Genomic DNA, 24,037 nt, shown 5'->3' on the forward strand with positions numbered 1-24,037 from the left:
TAGTGAAGAAAGAAGTTGGCAATGGGATATTGGGTAAAGTAAAATTAGTTTTGCGTAATATTAAACACCATGAATGCAGGAATCACAATGTTGAATACAAGATTTATTCTCTTTTGATATGTTGGTCAAACTATTCAGTAAAGATCTATAACTTACTTACATCTACAATAGCTACAATCACAGAACTCCACTGATTATTTCTATGTATTCAAAAAGATAACCATGTTTCTATGATCTTGGTGTGCCCCTTCCCATCAAAGCTTTTTTATTATTTTTCTCAGGCTTCAGGATGATTATGTAACACTTTGGTCCAAATAGGGCCAGTAACAGCCCAAAACTTGAAGCTAGAATGGCAAAGACCTCCACAGCATCTGCATATTTACCAGGAGAATTGATATATGCTGGGATAAAGGCTATCCAAACAGCACAGAAGACCAACATGCTGAAAGTGATAAACTTGGCCTCATTGAAGTTATCTGGCAGATTCCTTGCTAAGAAAGCCAGCAAGAAACTGAGGATAGCTAGTAAGCCAATATAGCCTAGTAAAACTACAAAACCAACTGTCGACCCCACTACACACTCAACTGTTATTTTGTCCTTGTAGTACTGTGTGTTTTTATGAGGAGTTGGTGAGGACGACATAAGCCAGGTTGTACAAATTGCTGCTTGTATTAAAGTAAGAAATAAAACAGTCCCCCTCTGTTGCATTACCCCGAACCACTTCAGACTATTTCCACCTCCTGGTTTGGAGGCCTTAAAAACTGCCAGAACTACCATGGTCTTCACCAGGATACACGAGACACACAGCACAAAGCTGATCCCAAAGGCTGCTTGCCGCAACTGGCAAGTCGTCAGCCTTGGTTGACCAATGAAAAGCAAGGAGCACATGAAGCATAGTTTGAGTGACAGCAGTATGAGGAAGCTGAGCTCTGAGTTGTTCGCCCTAACTACTGGCGTGGTCCGATGATGGATAAAGATTCCAAATACAATTAAACATAAAAGTGCACCAGATAATGAAGCAGTGGTCAAGGAGATGCCTAGGGGTTCCATAAAGGAAAGAAACTCGATGAGTTTGGGTTCACATTGATCACGTTGGGGGTTGGACCAAAACTCCTCTGAACAGCTGGTACATTGTGTTGAATCTAACAGAAAATAATTAAAATAGTTTTATTCTCTGCGTTTGACAATACATGTACAATTGATTTGAAATATATTTGTATTGCAAACAAACCTGTCTTATTGCTAACTTTTCCTTCTGAACAAGGGATGCAGTCGAAGCAGCAGACAGGTTTACCTTTCTTTATGGCCATGCGGGTGCCAGGGGTACAGCTCTCACTACACACTGACCTGGGAGGCTAAGGGAGGAACAAGTTGATTGCATTTAAAAATATTCCACCTTTCATACTTTGACAAATTCACCATGTCAAGGATAATAGATTGTCAGCAGACCTTTTTAGATTCAAAATTCCAAAAGATTTGTTCTTCTTTAAGGATAAGATCATCTATTTCTGAAGCCAATTCTTTGACCTCACCCACATTTTTAACCTCTATGCTGCCATCTGAGAGCCACATCCAGTTCATCACATCGTAGATTGGTAAAACATCCCCACTTTCATCAAATGACACTTGATCACCAAAATCTGTTGTGAAATTGACCTTTTGCATGTAATATAAAAGCTGTATGGTAGGAATCAGGAGTAAATAGTGAAAAAATGTATGTTATACTATTGAGTTCTCAAATGAACATTATATAAAATCATGGGAAAATGTAAATTAATTTTTCATTATGGAAATAAATGAAAACAGACCTGCCATGGCTGTAGTCCCTGTAAACGGGCACAGCTTTGACCTTTGAAAGGCCCACTCCCTGGAACACACTGCAGAAGGTCATGTAGGGCATGTGCCAGGGCATATACTGCCTTGTACACATTGTACTCTGGCCTGAGGTTGGACAGATCATGGAATTCAGTCTCTGCATTCCTTAGAATCTCATTCCCTGTACACATTTTTTCCTGAGTCTGCCCTTCAAACTCCATTCCAGGAGATACAAACTTGCACTGAAATATGTGCTCCCAAAACTGCTTCACCTAATGAAGGGGAATTCATGATGAGGGGGATCATAAACAAACATAAGTATCATGTTTTGTTCACATATACATTGAAAACTATTCCTACAAGATATTTGATTGTGAATCTGTGTAGAATGAAACCCGTACTAAATTGTTGTCCTGGTTGCTGAGTGTGCCATTGTCAGGGCGTATTCTAAGGAGGAATTCCCTGAGTCCTGGTATCTCACCCCGGCGGATGGCAATGCCCAGAGTGCCTGCAAGAAAAGGCATGTAGCTGGGTGTCTGAAGAACAATGGCTGTAGACCAGGCTTCACTGGCCATCCACTGAAGGCCCGTAACATTTTGCCTCACCACCTGTGGATTGGAATGTATATTAAAAAAAAAAGAAAGTAAGCACAGTAATGCATCTACTGCAACATATTTTTGCTTTTCACTTTAAATTTCACAAAGAACTACAATTGTAATTGTTCTTTGAAAATATCTAACCTCTTCCATTAGATTAAGCATTTGGGTTTCATATGCAAATACAATTACCACACGGGATGTGGATTTCTTCATTATGCCAACAATCCTTTGCAGCTGATCTAAATCGTTTCTCTTAGGCAGAGCCTCTAAATAAGCAAGACAGCCTCTCCCAGACTCGGCCAGGTCTGACTTGAAGGATTGGGCAACGTTGAGTCCGTAATCGTCATCACTGATTAACAGGCCTAACCAAGTCCATTTAAACCGTCTGACAATTTGGAGCATAGCTTGCACCTGGTTGAATGAAAAATTAAATTCAAATAAAATAAAAATGGCTTGCAGAACATTTACCTACATGTTTCCTGTGGTAAGGAATGTGCTCTACCTGAAATGCATCACTTGGAATAGTTCTAAAGAAGGATGGGAACCTCCTCCTGTCAGTCAGACAGGAACAAGTGGAATAATAACTCACCTGTCAAATGTAAAGGTAGAAACAATTGTTACGATTTCTCTGCCTGAATTTCTTTAGAATTTGCTTCATTCTTTTTGATTAGTAATTTTAAATGTAATGGCAGTCATTAACCAAAAGCCTTGTCTTTTTAAAAAAATGTTACAACTTACCATTGGAACCCTGTACAAGCTTACTAAGCTAGAAATAGCAATAGTACGTGTTGAGGAAGAATCTCCCACAATTCCTAGCACAGGAGGATAACCGTAACAGGTCTCATTTAATTGAAATGGCTCTCCGCTGCCACTGGTCATAGACAGAGCTGCACTCAATGAGTTCCATAGGATTCCACAGCTATCATATAGATTGTATCCCAACAATATATTAGGAAGCAGTATGGAATTTCTGTTAATTTCCTCAACAGCAAAGGCCATGGTCTGGGCCAGTCTGAAACCTAGAGGATGAAAGCTAAAAAAAAAAGGAAATTATACATAAACAACATTGTTATATAGTTAAAATGGCTTTATCAACATTCTTAGACATACTCACCCAAAGCAAATGGGATGGTTTGGCTCTGAAGTAAAATAAAGTTCAGAAGATTCAGTGTAAAAGTTCAAAGTAAAGATCCCTCCAAGAATGACATCCCCAAACTTGTGCATTCCATTCAGATTAAATTGTCTCTTTGATGTACAAGAGAATGGACCTGTTGAAGACATATGAGAGGAGAAAGAGACCAAAAACAAACAAACACAAATTATCAAGTGTGATTCCTTTTGAGCTCTCATGACTGCCCTCTAGTCTGACCCTGCTTTCTGAACTAAATTTTTCTCAACCACAACTTTATATGCGGTATAATGCCATCCCCTTTGCCACTTTACTCTTTTTTTTTTGCTGTATGTATCGAGACTAGACTGACTTTTTGGGGAGGGAACTGGACTGCATTACCATAGGAATATTAAAGAATGACTGAATAATATGTCATTAAAATAACAATTCTAAACATGCAAAAATTCTACTGTTTGGTTGATGAAATGGCTTTAACTTGGCAGAGGCTTTTTTAGATATCTTGCAAACTTTCATTTCACGTGGTATTTTAGCCCTAAAAAATGCACATTTTCATATTTTTGCACATGTATAACTATTTTTTAATGATTTAATTTTACATTAAATTTTTCAATTTAATTCAATTTTATTTGTATAGCCCTTAATCACCATCAACCACACCAAAAGGCTTAACAGGCCAAATATTCATTGCACAACATTCCGACAAAGACATAAAATCAACTTATAACAGTAAAAAGAAAGAAGCACATCATGGGATATTAAGTTTGGGACTGTCTTCTGCTAAGTATTTTGTGATAAACAGAGAGTTGTATTAATGTTAATTAAAAAATAAATGTAAATATTCTTTAACATATGCTTATTTTGCCACCCTGCATAAGAAATTCTGTGACATTTACCAACACAACAATGTCACCCCATATAACGAAATGTTACGATTAATTACTAAGTAATGACAACATTTCTATGCTCCTATTCTTCCCAAAACTGAGGTGGTCATTGTAAAGTGACTTCACGATGTACAAGCCCTGTATATTACCCTGTATTGTTGTCTTAAATGTTGGAAAAATAAGAAGTCATGATGCAAAAAGTACTTACAATTATGTGCTTATGCAACTGGTCAAACTTCATAATTATAGGATCATGGGACTTTTCTTCCCTCATATCTGCATAGTGTCTGTCCTGATATTGGCAACCAATTGTACGTAGATTTCCCACAATGTATACGCATTTTAGGCAGTCCTGCCTGAACAATGAAACATTTAAGGGACAAAGGAAGTGTATTATCTTTCATTGTCATAGTTATTTTATTTTGTTTGGTTAGGGAGTGGATTCCAGAGACGAGTACTGAATCAGTAAATGACTTAGACTTTAAGAGAGTCAATATCTATTGGAGTCTATATAAACTTGTAAAATCTGAAGTAGGAGCCACCTCATTTTTATCAAATGTGGCCTGAGTAGAAAAAGGATGAGGAGTTCTGTTGTTGTTTTATTTGGGCAACTTAGCTTTTGGGATAGTGTACCAGTTGACCATGCACACGCCACTTAGGCGTCTAGCTTTACTGGGCTTCTCATGCACAAAGACACAGTTAGATATGTAGAAAACCGGTTTATTGCAGAGTTTGAATGTTTGTAGCATGCAGAGCAGAATTTGAACACTGACATGCCAGATCTATCTTCCTGAGTCTGTGTGTTAATGGCTGGTTTATCCTGTGTGCCTTGATTGCCCAAAGCCCCACAGGTGTGCAGCCTCATCCATCCCCAGAGGTTAATTAGTCCGTCTCAGGTCAGCTGAGGCTGTTTGTTTTGTTTATGCCCCTCTAAAAATATATATGCAAATACTTGAACGTCTAACATGGTAACATAATTAACAAAAACAATTGGACACTTAAAAGTGTTAGAAAACCTAAATTAAATAAATTAAAACTCGAACCACCAACAACACCCCAGTCCGACCCCCTCCCCCTCCATCTCTGAGACCGGAAACCTGGGCTGCTGCCATGGCTGGTGGAGGTGACTGGAGGTGCTTTCTGGGTCATAGAGGCCTCATGGGTTACATGAGATATTGCCAGACCAAGCTTAATCAAAAAGTGCCTTTGGTTAATTTATGAGTGAATTGTATCAGACACATGTATTTAATTTAGACATTGTACTGTGACATGTGTAGTGTTGGACACATAAAGACACATAAAGTAGTGTCCAACCATTTTCAACATCTACAGCCTGGATTGTCATGGCATTCAAAGCGTTTGAAGAATTCAGGTTTCTGTTGAAGGACTTAAACAAGCCCTTTATTCCACGCCAATGGGTAGGCAGAAGGGATGTGTCCCCATCACTGGGGCCAACGGGGGACATACGCATCTTGATACATACATAAAAGAAACATAGGAAGCAACTACCAATGTGATTCGCCACGATTTGAATAAACTCAATGAGATTCAACACAATGCAAAATAAGATGCTATGCAATTCAATACGGTACAGAGTTGGATTTTATTTCTTTGGTTATTTTTAAGCAAACAGAAAGTCATAAATTAACCCAAAGAGTTACATTTATAGTTCACAATTGTTTCAAACCAGATCTTCTTTCCTGTTCTGTCTCCAGCGACAGGTTTATAACACCTTACACATTAAACAGTTAAACAATTTAAGAATGATCTGCATTAACAATGAAGCATAGTGCAATGTACTCCAACTAATGCAAGCAGTCTGATGTGCTTCTTTTTAGCAGTGGCGGCTGTTGGTTTTGAGGGAGGAAGGACTGTGTGCTTGGTTGCCATCGGCCTGCTTGCACTGTTAGTGGCGTATGGTGGCATAAGTTTGTGAGACTCAAGTTGTTTCAGGGGGTTTTGGTGAACTACCAAAAAGCAGGGCGGGATAATTATGTGAATGGATACAAAACCACCAGTGGCAGCATTGTACTTTGAAAGCTTGTGGGCAGCATGTCTTGGGACTACAAGGGCAGAAGGAATGCAAAGCCAATTAGTCAAATCAGGCCTACTCTTGATTTGTAAAACAAAATAAAAAATCAGGGCCTATCATAGGGCCTTTTTTTTACAACTGTTTTAAGAAAAATGAAGACACAATACCAAAAGTGATGCCATTTAAAATGCATAATGCTCTGAATCATTCACTAACATCCTTTCCACGATATCAAACAGAATGGTCAGAGTAACAAACAACTAAAAGAACAACAAGAACATTATTTCACAACATTGTTTGAGGCAAATGTGGATGTTAATGGATGTTTACAGAATGTTGGTCATGGTGTTAAGCCAATTAAGATTGAGGGACTTCATTAATAGATCAAGTCAATCGTTGTCGCGGGCTCCGCAGCTTGGCAGCGTTCAGCCCGGCCACAGGCTCCGCCGCGGGCAGCCCTGCCCTGCCGCGGGTTCCACAGCCCGGCTGCGGGCTCCGCAGCCCAGCCGGGGGCAGCCCTGCCTGGCCGCCGCCTCCACAGGAAATTAATGGGAGTCAATGGAGGCTGATGGACGAACGTCCTTCCTGAAGTAATTGTCAATAGGCAATAGGGGGGGCTAATGACCCTTTACCAAGGGAAACGAACATTACATATGCAGAGGCATTAAAGTAGTCATATTTAAGGGCATTAATTAATTACAGTACAGGAAACGGGGGGCTTGGATCTCAGGGCTCTTGCCAGCGGCCGCCCTTTTCTTGCGAATCACAGTACGGCAGGGGTGGTGGGCGGCAGTAGCTCAGGATGTAGAGCTTGTTGATTGGCAACCCAAAGGTTGCCAGCTCAATCCTCGGCTGGGACCCCCGGCTCCTACCATCCCCGAAATGCTCACATAATGCAAAATGCAAAATGAGGCATGTACACCAAGTTCTGATTTCTTTTACCTATCGGCAAGAAATTCTTCCACCAAACCTTTTGGAGACTAAAATATGTATTGTGGTAACCCGCTCCCCGATGTCTCAGGGTCAAGGAGAGATCACACTGTGCAGTTGGCGTTTAAGCCACACACAGCGTTTATTAACAAGAGGGAGAACACATGTACTCGATATAGGGTCTCCAAGTGCCTTTAGTCCAGGGGTGCCCAAATTCTTCCCTGTGGAGGGCCACAATTTAATCGGGGGGAGGCTCGTGGGCCAAAATTGTAATTTTTCAGTATATTAAGTTAAATATGGGTATAAATAGCATGCGTGTGCAAAATCAACATTATCACAAGGTCATTAAGAAAAATGAATGACACTGTTTGTTGTGCTTCACATTACTGTTCAATCAATAATAAATAAATCATAAATCTATCTTCTTTAAATTAGAAAAATAATTGAAGCACTATGAAATATTTGAAGACAGACATGGTACATTACTAGGCCTTGGGCCTGTATCTTCAAATACAAAGATTTATTTTTAGTGCAATAAAAGTAACACAGAACAGTAACACAGGACAGTAACAAAGTAACACAGGACAGAGCAGAACATACTCCGACACATTGGAGGTCCAGGCCTACACATTACGATTGAAGTAGGCCTATCAGTGGGAGACATGAAGGCTGTCCTTGGTTTTTACAAGTCTCTTAATATCAGGCTCCAGCTAACTAACTGACAAAGTGAGAATGTTATGAAGGTGAGAGTCAGATAAAGCATTTCTCAGTTTGGACTTATTAAGATTCATCAGGCTGAATGCCTGCTGACAGACATAGGTACGTCCAAAGAGGGATAACATCACCTGTGCATGTTTGCGGATCTTGCCATATCTGTGTGCAGGAACAGATTTGTAAAAGTCCTGTAAAGAAAGCTCTCTAAACCGGCAACGGAGGTCTGAATCAGACTGAAGTTCCAAAAGTTCCATTTGAAGCTCCTCACTGACTGCATCCACATTTACAGAAAAGGGTTGCGCAAACAGCTCAATTGCTGTTTCGTTTCCACGAAAATCTTCAAAGCGATGGTCAAACTCCACCACAAGATCGCTGAGAATGTTGCAGTATTTTGGTGTGTCTTCCTCCATCAACCCAACTTCTCTGAGGCTGGGAAAATGTGCCAAATTTCCTAAATGTACAGACACAAAGACAAAAGTAGCAATGTAAGATGCAAGGTTGTTCATTTGATTTTCCATTAAATACCAAACATCAATCAAATGAGAAAAAAAACGTATTTTCTTGTGTTTATGGCTGCAGTATAGAAAATAAATACTGCTACTGTTATTGGATTTAATGCCTAGATTTAAATAGAACATTTATTCTCCACAAACAATGTATGTAACAAATATAATAACATGGTAGCATGGTAACAATAACAAGCCTACTACATTGTTTTGTGTTAAATAACATATTCAAGTTAGATCTCACCTGTTAAGAGATGTCTGCTAAGCAACTGGAGCTTTTGCTTGAAGGCTCTGACATGGTGAGTCACAGCTGAGTGATTATCTGGTCTCTCCCTTGAAGCTGAAGATTGAGGATATTCAGCAGCTCTGTGATGTCCACAAGAAAGGCCAGATCTGCAAGCCAGTGATTTTCTGAGGGCACTTGGATGCTGTTCTCCTTTGTGGCTTGAAACACCCTGATTTCCTCACGCAGCTCAAAGAAACGTCGTAAAACTTTCCCGCGGCTCAGCCACCGCACCTCCTGGTGGTACAATACATCACCATACTGGGCATCCATCTCATCAAAAACAGCTTTGAACTGACGGTGTGAGAGCGCCTTTGAGCGAATATTATTGACAATGCCAAAGACATCCTGCATCACGTTCTTTAGGCTGATATTCTTAGCGCACAGTTGCTCCTGATGCAAAATGCAATGATATTTAAAAATCGAGCCACCACACTCACGGACTTTGTCCGACACAAGTGCAGTTAGGCCTGCTCTCTTACCGACCATGGCCGGGGCTCCATCAGTCGTGATGCCAGATAGGTTTTCCCACGGTTCTTGTCCATAACTTGCTGCACTGCCATAAAAATATCGATACCTCTTGTCGTCCCTTTCAGTGTTTCAAGGCCCGCTAGTTCTTGGCACACTTCAAAGTCCTCATTGACGCCTCGCAAAAACACCAGCAACTGTGCTGAGTCAGATATGTCGGTGCTTTCATCGCATGCAATGGAGAAGGCAGAAAACCGACCTGCTCTTTGGGCTGTCTGGCCCCGAACGTCTTCTGCCATGTCCTCAACGCGGCGGGTCATCGTGTTCCTTGACAGGCTTATTTGAGAAAAAGACCACTTCTGAGTTGGACACACAGCTTCAGCAGCAACTGTCAGACACTCTTTGACAAAATCCCCCGTAGCAAAAGCGTGTCCACTTCTGACAATGATGTTGCTAATGAGATAACTTGCAAGGGTGGCATTTTCTTGTGCAGTGGACGGCTGAAGTAAAGTTTGCTGCTGTGTGTCTAGCTTCATTAGCAAGTTTGCTACCTTTACCTTTCGGTCCTCGCCTGTGTATTTTGCGAACTGGTGAGAATGTTTAGTTTCATAGTGACGACGAATGTTGTACTCCTTTAAAACAGCGACCTTCTGCTTACATACCAGACATATTGCGTTGGAATCAACCTCGGTAAATAAATAATCATGTTCCCAACATTTTTTGAATTTGCGTTTGTCTGTGTGCCATTGCCGCTCCATCCTTGCACTCTCTCACTTCCTCGCTGTCACTTCGGATTGAAGCGCAAAAGGATAGGAGCTCAACAGCGCCACCCTACCATCAATGTATCACAATGTTGTTCTATGGTCAGGAATGGAAGTGAACCAATCAATAATATTCAATGAGAGCGAGCGCTGATGGTGGAAAACAATAATATATACAGTGGGTAAGGCGCGGGCCAAATAAAATCAGTCGCGGGCCAAACTTGGCCTGCGGGCCCCAAATGGGGCTGCCCTGCTCTAGTCCATTGGGGGTTTCCAGCTGTTTCCCCGTGTCACTCGTCTCCCCTCTCCCGTTCTGGTGTGCCTTTTAAAATGGCTCCTGGGCTTTCTCCTCCCTCCGGCCAGGTGTCCCCTATCTTGCTGATTGGGGGGGGAGAAGTGGAGCTCTCTGTCGCTGGTTAGTGGGTGGCGGCGGTGTATGCCGTCAACCACTGATCCTCGGACCCGCCCGGGCCGAGGTTTAAGGGGCGGGATGCCACACTCCTCAACCGCTTGCTCAGGCCTCTGGTAGACGGTGAACCCGCCCAGGCAGGTATCCCGACGTGACAGGGCTTCGGCGTTGGCGTGCTCCCTGCCCGGTCGGTGGTCCACCTTGAAGCGGAAGTCCTGGAGGGCCAAGAACCACCGCGTCACCCGGGCGTTGGTGTACTTGGCACCGGCCATCCACTTCAGGGGGGCGTGGTCGGTGACCAGGGTGAACTACCTCCCTAGGAGATAATACCTGAGTTTCTCCAGGCTCCACTTGATGGCCAGGGCCTTCTCCACCGTTGAGTAGTTTAGCTCGTTTGGTAGTAGTTTCCGGCTGATGTACGTGACGGGATGCTCCTCTCCGGCCCCGACCTGGGACAGGACACCCCCCAGCCCCACCTCCGAAGCGTCCGTGTGCACTATCAGGGGGAAAGCAAAGTCGGGGGTTATGAGCACTGGCTCCGAGCACAGGGCCTCGCGGAGCCTTGCTGTAGCCCTGCTGTATGGCCTTCGTCCATACAGCAGCTCGAAGGGGGAGAATCTGGTGGACGCCTGGGGGACCTCCAGTACGGCAAACAATACGTGTGGTAACAGCTGGTCCCAGTTCTTACCTTCCATGTCCATGGCCTTTTTGAGCATCTGCTTCAGGGTCTTGTTGAGCCGCAACACCAGGCCATCCGTCCGGGGATGGTAGACTGAGGTCCGGAGCTGCTTTACCTGCAGGAGTCTGAGTACTTCTTCATTACGCGGGACATGAAGCAGGAGCCCTCATCAGTGAGCACCTCCTTTGCTATCCCTACCCGGCTAAACAGTAGCATTAGCTCGCGGGCGACCGCCTTTGCGGTGGCTGCGTTCGGGGGTAGAGCCTCGGGGTACCGGGTGCCGTAGTCCACCAGTACCAGGATGTATCGGCGTCCCTGGCTGGTCTTGGGATGGGGCCCCACAATGTCCAGTGCTATTCGGTCGAAGGGAGTTTCTATGATCGGCATGGGGATAAGGGGGTTTCTGACTGTGGCCCGAGGCGCTTCCCTCTGGCACTAGGGACACCCCTGACAGTGACGCTCGACATCCCTCTTTAACCCCGGCCAATAGAATCTCGCGAGGACCCGTTCTCATGTCTTGTCCATGCCCAGATGGGCTCCCAGGAGGTGGGTGTGGGCCATGAACAGCACCTTGCTGACGTACGTGCGGGGCACTACTAACTGTTCCCTCACTCCCCCCTCTCCTGCCACTACTCTGTATAGTAGTCCCCCCTTTGTGCTGAAGTGTAGGTGCGGTAGGTGACTAACCGAGTCTCGGGTCTGTCCGTCGTGGACCAAAACGTGGCTCCAGGCATGTTTCAGGGCCTCGTCTTGGAGCTGGGCGGTGGCAAACTGGCCTGGTTGGGCCGAGCCTTCCCCCCTCCCCGGTAAGAAGTCTGAGGACTCGGTGAGGGGGGAACTCTCCGGCTCCTCCAGGGGATCGGGTTGCTCGGGCGCCGTGAGGGTTTCCGGGGTGTCGGGGGGAGGTCCCGGCGACCAGGTCCGGACGGGTCCTCTTCCCGTGTGGATCGGGGACCCCGGTGGAGTGGGACCGTTCCCCTCGGAACCGTGTGGCCCCTCCCGGTCAGGAGCGGCACCTGGAGGTGGGGTACAATCCCCGCCCGAGCCGTGAACACCCCGTGTGGGGTCCGGACGACCATGTGGCAGGTCTCGTAGGTTCGGGTGTCCCCGTGAACTTAGGTCATCTCCATGGGTCTCCCTTCCCTTCCTCCCGCCAAGTCCGGGCAGAGGAGGGTGACCACGCTGCCGGTGTCCAGTAGGGCCTGCGTGTCCTGATTCATGACCCGCGCAGGTATGGTCGGGCTCCCGGAATTCCCCTGCGCCCAACATGTTGCCAGCATGCAGGGCCTGTGTCCGTATGGCGCCCCGGACGTCGAATGCCCAGTCGTGGAAGCGTTGAGCGCGGGCCGCGAGGTTATGACCGTAGTAGGCCAGGATTGCCTGCTAGAGGGCGGGGTACTGTCGGGTGGTCTCTGCCAGTATGTCTTGGCTCGCCTGCTGGGCGGGACCGGTGAGGAACGGTGCCACAATATGGGCCAGCTGCTCCTCTGGCCAGTTTTCCCTCTGGGCGGTCCGCTCGAAGACCTCCAGATATGCCTCCACGTCTTCGTCGGGCCCAAGCTTGGTGAGCCGGCTGGTCGGAGCGGCGGTCGGGGAGGTGCGGACGGCGTGTTGGGTGAGTCGCAGTACGGCTTCGCGGAGCAGGGCAATGCTTTCCGTGGTCTCCCACTGTTGTTGCTGGCGGCCTTAGCCGTGGTTCCATCCAGGTTCTGCATGCCGGGTTAGTGTTGTAGTGGGGTCCTTCAGGTTGCCTGCATTCTCCACCATATGTGGTAACCCGCTCCCCGATGTCTCGGGGTCAAGGAGAGATCACACTGCGCAGTCGGGGTTTAAGACACACACGGCGTTTATTAACAAGACGGAGAACACATCTACTCGATATAGGGTCTCCGAGAGCCTCTAGTCCATTGGGGGTTTCCAGCTGTTTCCCCGTGTCACTCTTCTCCCCTCTCCCGTCCTGGTGTGCCTTTAAAAATGGCTCCTGGGCTTTCTCCTCCCTCCGGCCAGGTGTCCCCTATCTCGCTGATTGGGGGGGGAGAAGTGGTGCTCTCTGTCGCCGGTTAGTGGGTGGCGGCGGTATACGCCGTCCACCACTGATCCTCGGACCCGCCCGGGCCGAGGTTTCAGGTGCGGGATGCCACAGTATGTATACCCCAAATTTGAAAACTTTTGACCAGTCAACCGTGGAGATGTAGGCCTTACCAATCCGGAATATTAATAATACCAAAACCCTAGATTAACAATATGTATCCACAGATACACTGGGAATACCTAATTAGCCTTGTTTAAGATGGTAGAAAAAAGAAGTGGTCTCATCACAATGTTGAAAACAAGATTTATTCTCTTTTAACATACATGTTGATTAGTCAAACTAATCATGAAGATCAATAAAATAACTGTGGTTGTAATTTGAGATCTGTAATGATTTCAAACTACAATTGAAGATGAAATTTAAATAGAAGGTAGGTAGTTTAGTAATTTTACTAATCGACTTATTATTTTCTTTTTAAAGGATTGCCAGATAACCATGTTTTTATGATATTGGTTTTCCTCGCCCCATTAAAGCTTTTTTTGTGTTTTTCTCAGGCTTCAGGATTATTATGTAACACTTTGGTCCAAATAGAGCCAGTAACAGCCCAAAACTGGAAGCTAGAATGGCAAACACCTCAACAGCATCTGCATATTTCCCAGGAGAGTTGATATAAGCTGGGATGAAGGCTATCCAAACAGAACAGAAGACCAACATGCTGAAGGTGATAAACTTTGCCTCATTGAAGTTATCTGGTAGATTCCGGGCCAAGAAAGCAAGTAAGAAACTTAGAATAGCCAGTAAGCCGATATATCCTAGTAAAACTCCAAATCCAACTGTCGATCCCACTAAACACTCGACTATTATCTTGCCTTTATAGTATTGTGTGTTTTTATGAGGTGTTGGTGAGGACGACATAATCCAGGTTGTACATATTGCTGCTTGTATTAAAGTAAGAAATACAACAGTCCCTCTCTGTTGCATAACCCCAAACCACTTCAGACTACCACCACCACCTGGTTTGGAGGCCTTAAATACCGCCAGAACAACCATGGTCTTCACAAGGATACACGAAATACACAGCACAAAGCTGATCCCAAAGGCTGCTTGCCGCAACTGACAAGTCGTCAGCCTTGGGTGACCAATGAAAAGCAAGGAGCACATGAAGCATAATTTGAGTGACAGCAGAATGAGGAAACTGAGCTCTGAGTTGTTGGCCCTAACTACTGGCGTGGTCCGATGCTTGATGAATATTCCAAAAACAATTAAACATAATAGCGCACCACATAATGAAGCAGTTGTCAAGGAGATGCCTAGGGGTTCCATATAGGAAAGAAACTCAATGATTTTGGGTTCGCAGTGATCACCTTGGGGATTGGACCAAAACCCCTCTGAACAGCTGGTACATTGTGTTGAATCTAACAGGAAATAACAAAAGTAGTTTTAGTCTTTGCGTTTGACAATATATGTGCAATTGATTTGCAGTGAAGAAATATATTTATTGCAAACAAACCTGTCTCATTGCTTATTTTTCCTTCTGAACAAGGAATGCAGTCGAAGCAGCAGACAGGTTTACCTTTCTTCCTGGCCATGCGGGTGCCAGGGGTACAGCTCTCACTACACACTGACCTGGGAGGCTAAGGGAGGAACAAGTTGATTGCATTTAAAAATATTCCACGTTTCATACTATGACAAATTCAACTCATCAAGGATATTAGATAGATTGTCTGCAGACCTTTTTAGATTCAAAATTCCAAAAGATTTGGTCTTCCTTAAGGATAAGATCATCTATTTCTGAAGCCAACTCTTTGACCTCACCCACATTTTTAACCTCTGTGCTTCCATCTGAGAGCCACATCCAGTTCATCACATCGTAGATTGGTAAAACATCCCCACTTTCATCAAATGACACTTGATCACCAAAATCTGTTGTGAAATTGACCTTTTGCATGTAATATAAAAGCTGTATGGTAGGAATGAGGAGTAAATAGTGAAAAAAAGTATGTTTTACTATTGAGTTCTCAAATGAACATTATATAAAATCATGGGAAAATGTCAATTCATTTTCATTATGGAATTGAATGAAAACAGACCTGCCATGGCTGTAGTCCCTGTAAACGGGCACAGCTTTGACCTTTGAAAGGCCCACTCCCTGGAACACACTGCAGAAGGTTATGTAGGGCATGTGCCAGGGCATATACTGCCTTGTACACATTGTACTCTGGCCTGAGGTTGGACAGTTCGAGGAAATCAGTCTCTATATTCCTTAGAATCTCATTCCCTGTACACAGTCTTTCCTGAGTCTGCCCTTCAAACTCCATTCCAGGAGATACAAACTTGCACTGAAACATGTGCTCCCAAAACTGCTTCACCTAATGAAGGGGAATTCATGATAAGAGGGATCATAAACAAACATAAGTATCATTTATTGGTCACATATACATTGAAAAGTATTCCTATAAGATATTTGATTATGAATCTGTGTAAAATGAAACCCGCACTAAATTGTTGTCCTGATTGCTGAGTGTGTCATTATCAGGGCGTATTCTCAGAAGGAATTCTCTGAGTCCTGCTATCTCCCCCCGGCGGATGGCAATGCCCAGAGTGCCTGCAAGAAAAGGCATGTAGCTTGGAATCTGTAGATTAACGGCTTCAGTCCAGGCTTCACTGGCCAGCCACTGTAGGCCCGTAACATTCTGCCTCACCACCTGTGGATTGGAATGTATATTTTAAAAAGAAGTAAACAAATTAATTCATCTGCTGCAACATATTTTTGCTTTTCACTTTAAATTGCATTTACTTGAAAAAAAAACTACAATTGTCCTTGTTTTTTGAAAATATCTAACCTCTTCCATTAGATTAAGCATGTGGTTTTCATATGCAAATACAATAACCACACGGGATGTGGATTTCTTCATTATGCCAACAATCCTTTGCAGCTGATCTAAATCGTTTCTCTTAGGCAGAGCCTCTAAATAAGCAAGACAGCCTCTCCCAGACTCGGCCAGGTCTGACTTGAAGGATTGGGCAACGTTGAGTCCGTAGTCGTCATCACTGATTAACAGGCCTAACCAAGTCCATTTAAACCGTCTAACAATTTGGAGCATAGCTCGCACCTGGTTGAATGAAAAATACAATTTAGAAATTTTAAATAAAATAAAAATAGCTTGCGGAACATTTCCCTACATATTTCCTGGGGTAAGGAATGTGCTCTACCTGAAATGCATCACTTGGAATAGTTCTAAAGAAGGATGGGTACTGCCTCCTGTCACTCAGACAGGAACAAGTGGAATAATAACTCACCTGTCCAATGTAAAGGTAGAAACAATTGTCACGATTTATCTGCCTGAATTTCTTTAGAATTGGCCTTTGACTTTAAGTAATTTTAAACGTAATGGCTATCATCAACCAAGAACCTTGTCTGTTTAAAAATGAGATCACAACTTACCATTGGAACCCTGTACAGGCTTACTAAGCTAGAAATTGCAATACTACGTGTTGAGGAAGAATCTCCCACAATTCCTAGCACAGGAGGATATCCATAACAGCTCTCATTTAACTGAAAATGCTCTCCGCTGCCACTGGTCATAGACAGAGCTGCACTCAATGAGTTCCATAGGATTCCACAGCTATCAAATATATTGTATCCCAACGATATATTGGGAAGCAGTATGGAGTTTCTGTTAATTTCCTCAACAGCAAAGGCCATGGTCTGGGCCTGTCTGAAAACTAGAGGATGAAAGCTAAAAAAAGGAAATTATTCATAAACAACATTGTTATATAGTTAAAATTGCTTCATCAACACATTCTTAGGCACTCACCCAAAGCAAATGGGATGGTTTGGCTTTGAGGTAAAATAAAGTTCAGAAGATTCAGTGAAAAAGTTAAAAGTAAAGATCCCTCCCAGAATGACATCCCCAAACTTGTGCATTCCATTCAGATTAAATTGTCTCTTTGATATACAAGAGAAGGGACCTGTTGAAGACATATGAGAGGAGAAAGAGACCAAAAACAAACAAACACAAATTATCAAGTGTGATTCCTTATGGGCTCTCATGACTGCCCTCCTGTCTGACCCTGCTTTCTGAACTAAATTATTTCTCAAACACAACTTTATATGCGGTATAATGCCATCCCCTTTGTTAATTTTCTCTTTTTTTTTATTGCTGTATGTATCTAGACCAGACAGACTTTAAGGGGAGGGAACCTGACTGCATTACCATAGGAAAATTAAAGAAATAAGAAAGAATTAAAATAACAATTCTAAACATCTGAGAATTCTACTGCTTCATTGATGAAATGGCTTTAACTTCACAGAGGCTTATTTAGATATCTTGTCGTGTGTTATCTCTTTGAGCACATGTATAATGTTTTATTTACTCAGAAACTTATAACAGTAAAAAAAATCATGTGATATTTAGTTTGGGAGTGTCTTCTGCTGAGTATGTTGTGATGAACTGAGAGAGTTGTATTAATGTTAATTAAAAAAAAAAGTAAATATTCTGTAACATATGCTAATGTTGCCACCCTGCATGAGAAATTCAGTAACATTTTCCAACGTAACAATGTCACCCCTTATGATGAAAAAGTACGATGATTTACTAAATAATGACAAAATTCTATGCTCCTATTCTTACAAAAACTGAGGCGGTCATTGCAAAGTGAATGCACAATGTACAAGCCCTGTATATTATCCTTTCATGATGCAAAAAGTACTTACAATTATGTGCTTATGCAACTGGTCAAACTTCATAATTATAGGATCATGGGACTTTTCTTCCCTCATATCTGCATAGTGTCTGTCCTGATATTGGCAACCAATTGTACGTAGATTTCCCACAATGTATACGCATTTTAGGCAGTCCTGCCTGAACAATGAAACATTTAAGGGACAAAGGAAGTGTATTATCTTTCATTGTCATAGTTATTTTATTTTGTTTGGTTAGGGAGTGGATTCCAGAGACGAGTACTGAATCAGTAAATGACTTAGACTTTAAGAGAGTCAATATCTATTGGAGTCTATATAAACTTGTAAAATCGGAAGTAGGAGCCACCTCATTTTTATCAAATGTGGCCTGAGTAGAAAAAGGATGAGGAGTTCTGTTGTTGTTTTATTTGGGCAACTTAGCTTTTGGGATAGTTTACCAGTTGACCATGCACACGCCACTTAGGCGTCTAGCTTTACTGGGCTTCTCATGCACAAAGACACAGTTAGATATGTAGAAAACCGGTTTATTGCAGAGTTTGAATGTTTGTAGCATGCAGAGCAGAATTTGAACACTGACATGCCAGATCTATCTTCCTGAGTCTGTGTGTTAATGGCTGGTTTATCCTGTGTGCCTTGATTGCCCAAAGCCCCACAGGTGTGCAGCCTCATCCATCCCCAGAGGTTAATTAGTCCGTCTCAGGTCAGCTGAGGCTGTTTTGTTTATGCCCCTCTAAAAATATATATGCAAATACTTGAACGTCTAACATGGTAACATAATTAACAAAAACAATTGGACACTTAACAGTGTTAGAAAACCTAAATTAAATAAATTAAAACTCAAACCACCAACAACACCCCAGTCCGACCCCCTCCCCCTCCATCTCTGAGACCGGAAACCTGGGCTGCTGCCATGGCTGGTGGAGGTGACTGGAGGTGCTTTCTGGGTCATAGAGGCCTCATGGGTTACATGAGATATTGCCAGACCAAGCTTAATCAAAAAGTGCATTTGGTTAATTTATGAGTGAATTGTATCAGACACATGTATTTAATTTAGACATTGTACTGTGACATGTGTGAAGTAGTGTCCAACCATTTTCAACATCTACAGCCTGGATTGTCATGGCATTCAAAGCGTTTGAAGAATTCAGGTTTCTGTTGAAGGACTTGAACAAGCCCTTTATTCCACGCCAATGGGTAGGCAGTAGGGATGTGTCCCCATCACTGGGGCCAACGGGGGACATACGCATCTCGATGCATTGCCAATGATCCGATACATAAAAGAAACATAGGAAGCAACTACCAATGTGATTCGCCACGATTTGAATGAACTCAATGAGATTCAACACAATGCAAAATAAGATGCTATGCAATTCAATACGGTACAGAGTCTGATTTTATTTCTTTGGTTATTTTTAAGCAAACAGAAAGTCATAAATTAACCCAAAGAGTTACATTTATAGTTCACAATTGTTTCAAACCAGATCTTCTTTCCTGTTCTGTCTCCAGCGACAGGTTTATAACACCTTACACATTAAACAGTTAAACAATTTAAGAATGATCTGCATTAACAATAAAGCATAGTGCAATGTACTCCAACTAATGCAAGCAGTCTGATGTGCTTCTTTTTAGCAGTGGCGGCTGTTGGTTTTGAGGGAGGAAGGACTGTGTGCTTGGTTGCCATCGGCCTGCTTGCACTGTTAGTGGCGTATGGTGGCATAAGTTTGTGAGACTCAAGTTGTTTCAGGGGGTTTTGGTGAACTACCAAAAAGCAGGGCGGGATAATTATGTGAATGGATACAAAACCACCAGTGGCAGCATTGTACTTTGAAAGCTTGTGAGCAGCATGTCTTGGGACTACAAGGGCAGAAGGAAAGGATGCAAAGCCAATTAGTCAAATCAGGCCTACTCTTGATTTGTAAAACAAAATAAAAAATCAGGGCCTATCATAGGGCCTTTTTTTTACAACTGTTTTAAGAAAAATGAAGACACAATACCAAAAGTGATGCCATTTAAAATGCATAATGCTCTGAATCATTCACTAACATCCTTTCCACGATATCAAGCAGAATGGTCAGAGTAACAAACAACTAAAAGAACAACAAGAACATTATTTCACAACATTGTTTGAGGCAAATGTGGATGTTAATGGATGTTTCAGAATGTTGGTCATGGTGTTAAGCCAATTAAGATTGAGGGACTTCATTAATAGATCAAGTCAATCGTTGTCGCGGGCTCCGCAGCTTGGCAGCATTTAGCCCGGCCACAGGCTCCGCCGCGGGCAGCCCTGCCCTGCCGCGGGTTCCACAGCCCGGCTGCGGGCTCCGCAGCCCAGCTGGGGGCAGCCCTGCCTGGCCGCCGCCTCCACAGGAAATTAATGGGAGTCAATGGAGGCTGATGGACGAACGTCCTTCCTGAAGTAATTGTCAATAGGCAATAGGGGGGGCTAATGACCCTTTACCAAGGGAAACGAACATTACATATGCAGAGGCATTAAAGTAGTCATATTTAAGGGCATTAATTAATTACAGTACAGGAAACGGGGGGCTTGGATCTCAGGGCTCTTGCCAGCGGCCGCCCTTTTCTTGCGAATCACAGTCCGGCAGGGCTGGGGGGCGGCAGTAGCTCTGGATGTAGAGCTCGTTGATTGGGAACCCAAAGGTTGCCAGCTCAATCCTCGGCTGGGACCCCCGGCTCCTACCATCCTCGAAATGCTCACATAATGCAAAATGCAAAATGAGGCATGTACACCAAGTTCAGATTTCTTTTACCTATCGGCAAGAAATTTTGGCACCAAACCTTTTGGAGACTAAAATATGTATCGTGGTAACCTGCTCCCCGATGTCTCGGGGTCAAGAAGAGATCACACTGCGCAGTCGGGGTTTAAGCCACACACGGCGTGTATTAACAAGAAGGAGAACACATGTACTCGATATAGGGTCTCCGAGATTCTCTTGTCCATTGGGGGTTTCCAGCTGTTTCCCTGTGTCACTCGTCTCCCCTCTCCCGTCCTGGTGTGCCTTTTAAAATGGCTCCTGGGCTTTCTCCTCCCTCCGGCCAGGTGTCCCCTATCTCGCTGATTTGGGGGCGAGAAGTGGTGCTCTCTGTCGCCGGTTAGTGGGTGGCGGCGGTATACGCCGTCCACCACTGATCCTCGGACCCGCCTGGGCCCAGGTTTAAGGGGTGGGATGCCACACTCCTCCACCGCTTGCTCAGGCCTCTGGTAGACGGTGAACCTGCCCAGGCAGGTATCCCGACGTGACAGGGCGTCTGCGTTGGCGTGCTCCCTGCCCGGTCGGTGGTCCACCTTGAAGCGGAAGTCCTGGAGGGCCAAGAACCATCGAGTCACCCGGGCGTTGGTGTTCTTGGCACCGGCCATCCACTTCAGGGGGGCGTGGTCGGTGACCAGGGTGAACTCCCTCCCTAGGAGATAATACCTGAGTTTCTCCAGGCTCCACCCGCCCTGGACAGGACTCCCCCCAGCCCCACCTCCGACGCGTCCGTGTGCACTATCAGGGGGATAGCAAAGTCGGGGGTTATGAGCACTGGTTCCGAGCACAGGGCCTCGCGGAGCGTCCCGAAGGCCTGTTTGGCTGCCTCGGACCAGGTAATCCGGTCCGGCAGGGCCTTCCGGGTCAGGTCGTTCATTGGGCTGGCCAGCGTGGCAAACCCGGGTATAAACCGCTGGTGATACCCGACTAGTCACAAGAAGGACTTCACCTGCGTTTTGGTGCGGCGTTGGGGCCAGTCCCGGATGGAGGCCACCTTGCTTTCTTGTGGCCGAACAGTTCCCTGCCCTACCTGGTACCCCACGTACACCGTCTCCTCCAGCCCGAGACAACATTTGGCCGGGTTGGTGGTGAGGCCCGCCTTCCGCAACTCCCCCAGCACTGCTCTCAGCTGACGGACGTGGACATCCCAGCTGTGGCTGATGATGATGATGTCATCTATGTAGGCCGCTGCGTAGGCCTGGTGGGGCCTCAGGAGCTGGTCCATCATGCGCTGGAAGGTGGCCGGAGCGCCATGTACTCCGAAGGGGAGGACGGTGTACTGGTACAAGCCCCCTGGAGTTGAGAACGCCGTCTTCTCCCAGGCAGCCCGGGTCAACGGTACCTGCCAATACCCCTTGATCAGGTCCAAGGTCGTGAGATAACGGGCCGGCCCAAGGCGTTCGATTTGTTCGTCCAAGCGGGGCATGGAGTATGCGACGAACTCGGACGCCTCGTTCAGCCTCCGGAAGTCATTACAGAAGCGATAGGTCCCATCTGGTTTTGGTACGAGGACTACCGGGCTGGACCAGGCACTGCGCGACTCCTCGATGACCCCGAGCTGCAGCATCCGGCATACCTTGGCCTGTATGGCCTCCCTCCGGGCCTCCGGGATCCTATAGGGGTGGACTCTCACCTTCACTCCCTGCGTCGTCCGGATATCATGGTCGGCGATCGTGGTCCTCCCTGGAAGCTCAGAAAACACGTCCCGGTGCTGCATGATGACCTCGTCCAGGTCGTGCTTCTGGGCCGGGCTGAGGTCCTCCCCCACCGGGACCTCCGGGATCTCGCGTCAGGCCGCCGGCGCCAGGGGAGCAAGGTCAGGGGGTCCCCCCCCCCCTCCACTGCTTCAAAATGTTAATGTGGTTTATTTGGTTAGGCTTTCGCCTCCCTGGTTGTCTAACCCGGTAGTTTACCTCCCCCACACGTTCAACAACCTCATAGGGTCTCTGCCACTTCGCAAGGAACCTACATTCCGCCGTGGGGACCAGGACCAGGTCCTCAGGCTGGAAGGTTCGTAGCTGGGCTCCCCAGTTGTAGATCCTCGCCTGGGCCTGCCGGAGGTGTTTCCGGACGACTGGCTTTCCCATGCCTCCTTGGCTATGTCCAGGATGCCGCGGGGCCTTCGTCCATACAGCAGCTCGAAGGGGGAGAATCCGGTGGACGCCTGGGGGACCTCCCGTATGGCAAACAATACGTGTGGTAACAGCTGGTCCCAGTTTTTACCGTCCAGGTCCATGGCCTTTTTGAGCATCTGCTTTAGGGTCTTGTTGAACCGCTCCACCAGGCCATCCGTCTGGGGATGGTAGACTGAGGTCCGGAGCTGCTTTACCTGCAGGAGTCTGAGTACTTCTTTCATTACGCGGGACATGAAGCAGGAGCCCTGACCATTGAACACCTCCTTTGCTATCCCTACCCGGCTAAATAGTAGCATTAGCTTGCGCCTCTGCACGCGGGGGTAGAGCCTTGGGGTATCAGGTGGCGTAGTCCACCAGTACCAGGATTTATCGTGTCCCCGGCTGGTCTTGGGATGGGGCCCCACAATGTCCAGTGCTATTCGGTCGAAGGGAGTTTCTATGATCGGCATGGGGATAAGGGGGTTTCTGACTGTTGCCCGAGGCGCTTCCCTCTGGCACTCGGGACACCCCTGACAGTGACGCTCGACATCCCTCTTTACCCCCGGCCAATAGAATCTCGCGAGGACCCGTTCCTGGGTCTTGTCCATGCCCGGATGGTCTCCCAGGAGGTGGGTGTGGGCCATGAACAGCACCTTGCTGACGTACGTGCGGGGCACTACTAACTGTTCCCTCACTCACCCCTCTCCTGCCACTACTCTGTATAGTAGTCCCCCCTTTGTGCTGAAGTGTGGGTGTGGCAGGTGACTCACCGAGTCTCGGGTCTGTCCGTTGTGGACCAAAACGTGGCTCCAGGCATGTTTCGTCTTGGAGCTGGGCGGTGGCGAACTGGCCTGGTCGGGCCGAGCCTTCCCCCCTCCCCTTAAGAAGTCCGAGAACTCGGTGAGGGGAGAACTCTCCGGCTCCTCCAGGGGATCGGGTTGCTCGGGCGCCGTGAGGGTTTCCGGGGTGTCGGGGGGAGGTCCCGGCGACCAGGTCCGGACGGGTCCTCTCCCCGTGTGGATCGGAGACCCCGATGGAGAGGGACCCTTCCCCTCGGACTCCTGGTCCTCTGTCGTCAGCTCTCCGGGGGACGACGGGAACCGCGTGGCCCCGTAGCCCTGCCGAGCTCTCCTCGCCCCTCTGCGGGGAGGCTCTCTTCTGCTCCGGGGTTCTCGCGCCGGGTCCCACAGCCGGTGGAATATCGGG

At 45.9% G+C, this 24,037-nt stretch overlaps 2 protein-coding genes across 2 annotated transcripts; both read right to left on the reverse strand.

Moving 5' to 3' along the window:
• Positions 1–228: 228 nt before the first annotated feature.
• Positions 229–10,805, reverse strand: LOC307073165 (extracellular calcium-sensing receptor-like; the record flags this gene model as incomplete). Its single annotated transcript, XM_079732867.1, has 10 exons — positions 229–1,142; positions 1,232–1,355; positions 1,450–1,677; positions 1,809–2,087; positions 2,217–2,423; positions 2,556–2,825; positions 2,917–3,003; positions 3,153–3,433; positions 9,473–9,722; positions 10,632–10,805. 10 exons carry the CDS (start codon positions 10,803–10,805, stop codon positions 229–231), a joined length of 2,814 nt encoding a protein of 937 aa, XP_079588993.1.
• Positions 10,806–13,745: 2,940 nt separating this feature from the next.
• LOC307073166 (vomeronasal type-2 receptor 1-like) lies at positions 13,746–23,475 on the reverse strand (the record flags this gene model as incomplete). Its single annotated transcript, XM_079732868.1, has 13 exons — positions 13,746–14,659; positions 14,755–14,878; positions 14,977–15,204; positions 15,335–15,613; positions 15,743–15,949; positions 16,088–16,357; positions 16,458–16,544; positions 16,690–16,970; positions 20,543–20,660; positions 21,107–21,328; positions 21,436–21,630; positions 21,748–22,500; positions 22,687–23,475. The coding sequence occupies 13 exons, from the start codon at positions 23,473–23,475 to the stop codon at positions 13,746–13,748; spliced, it is 4,467 nt and encodes a 1,488-aa protein (XP_079588994.1).
• Positions 23,476–24,037: the final 562 nt, after the last annotated feature.

This window comes from Pollachius pollachius, assembly GCF_949987615.1.
Source record: "Pollachius pollachius genome assembly, chromosome: 3".
Classification (NCBI taxonomy): Eukaryota; Metazoa; Chordata; class Actinopteri; order Gadiformes; family Gadidae; genus Pollachius; species Pollachius pollachius.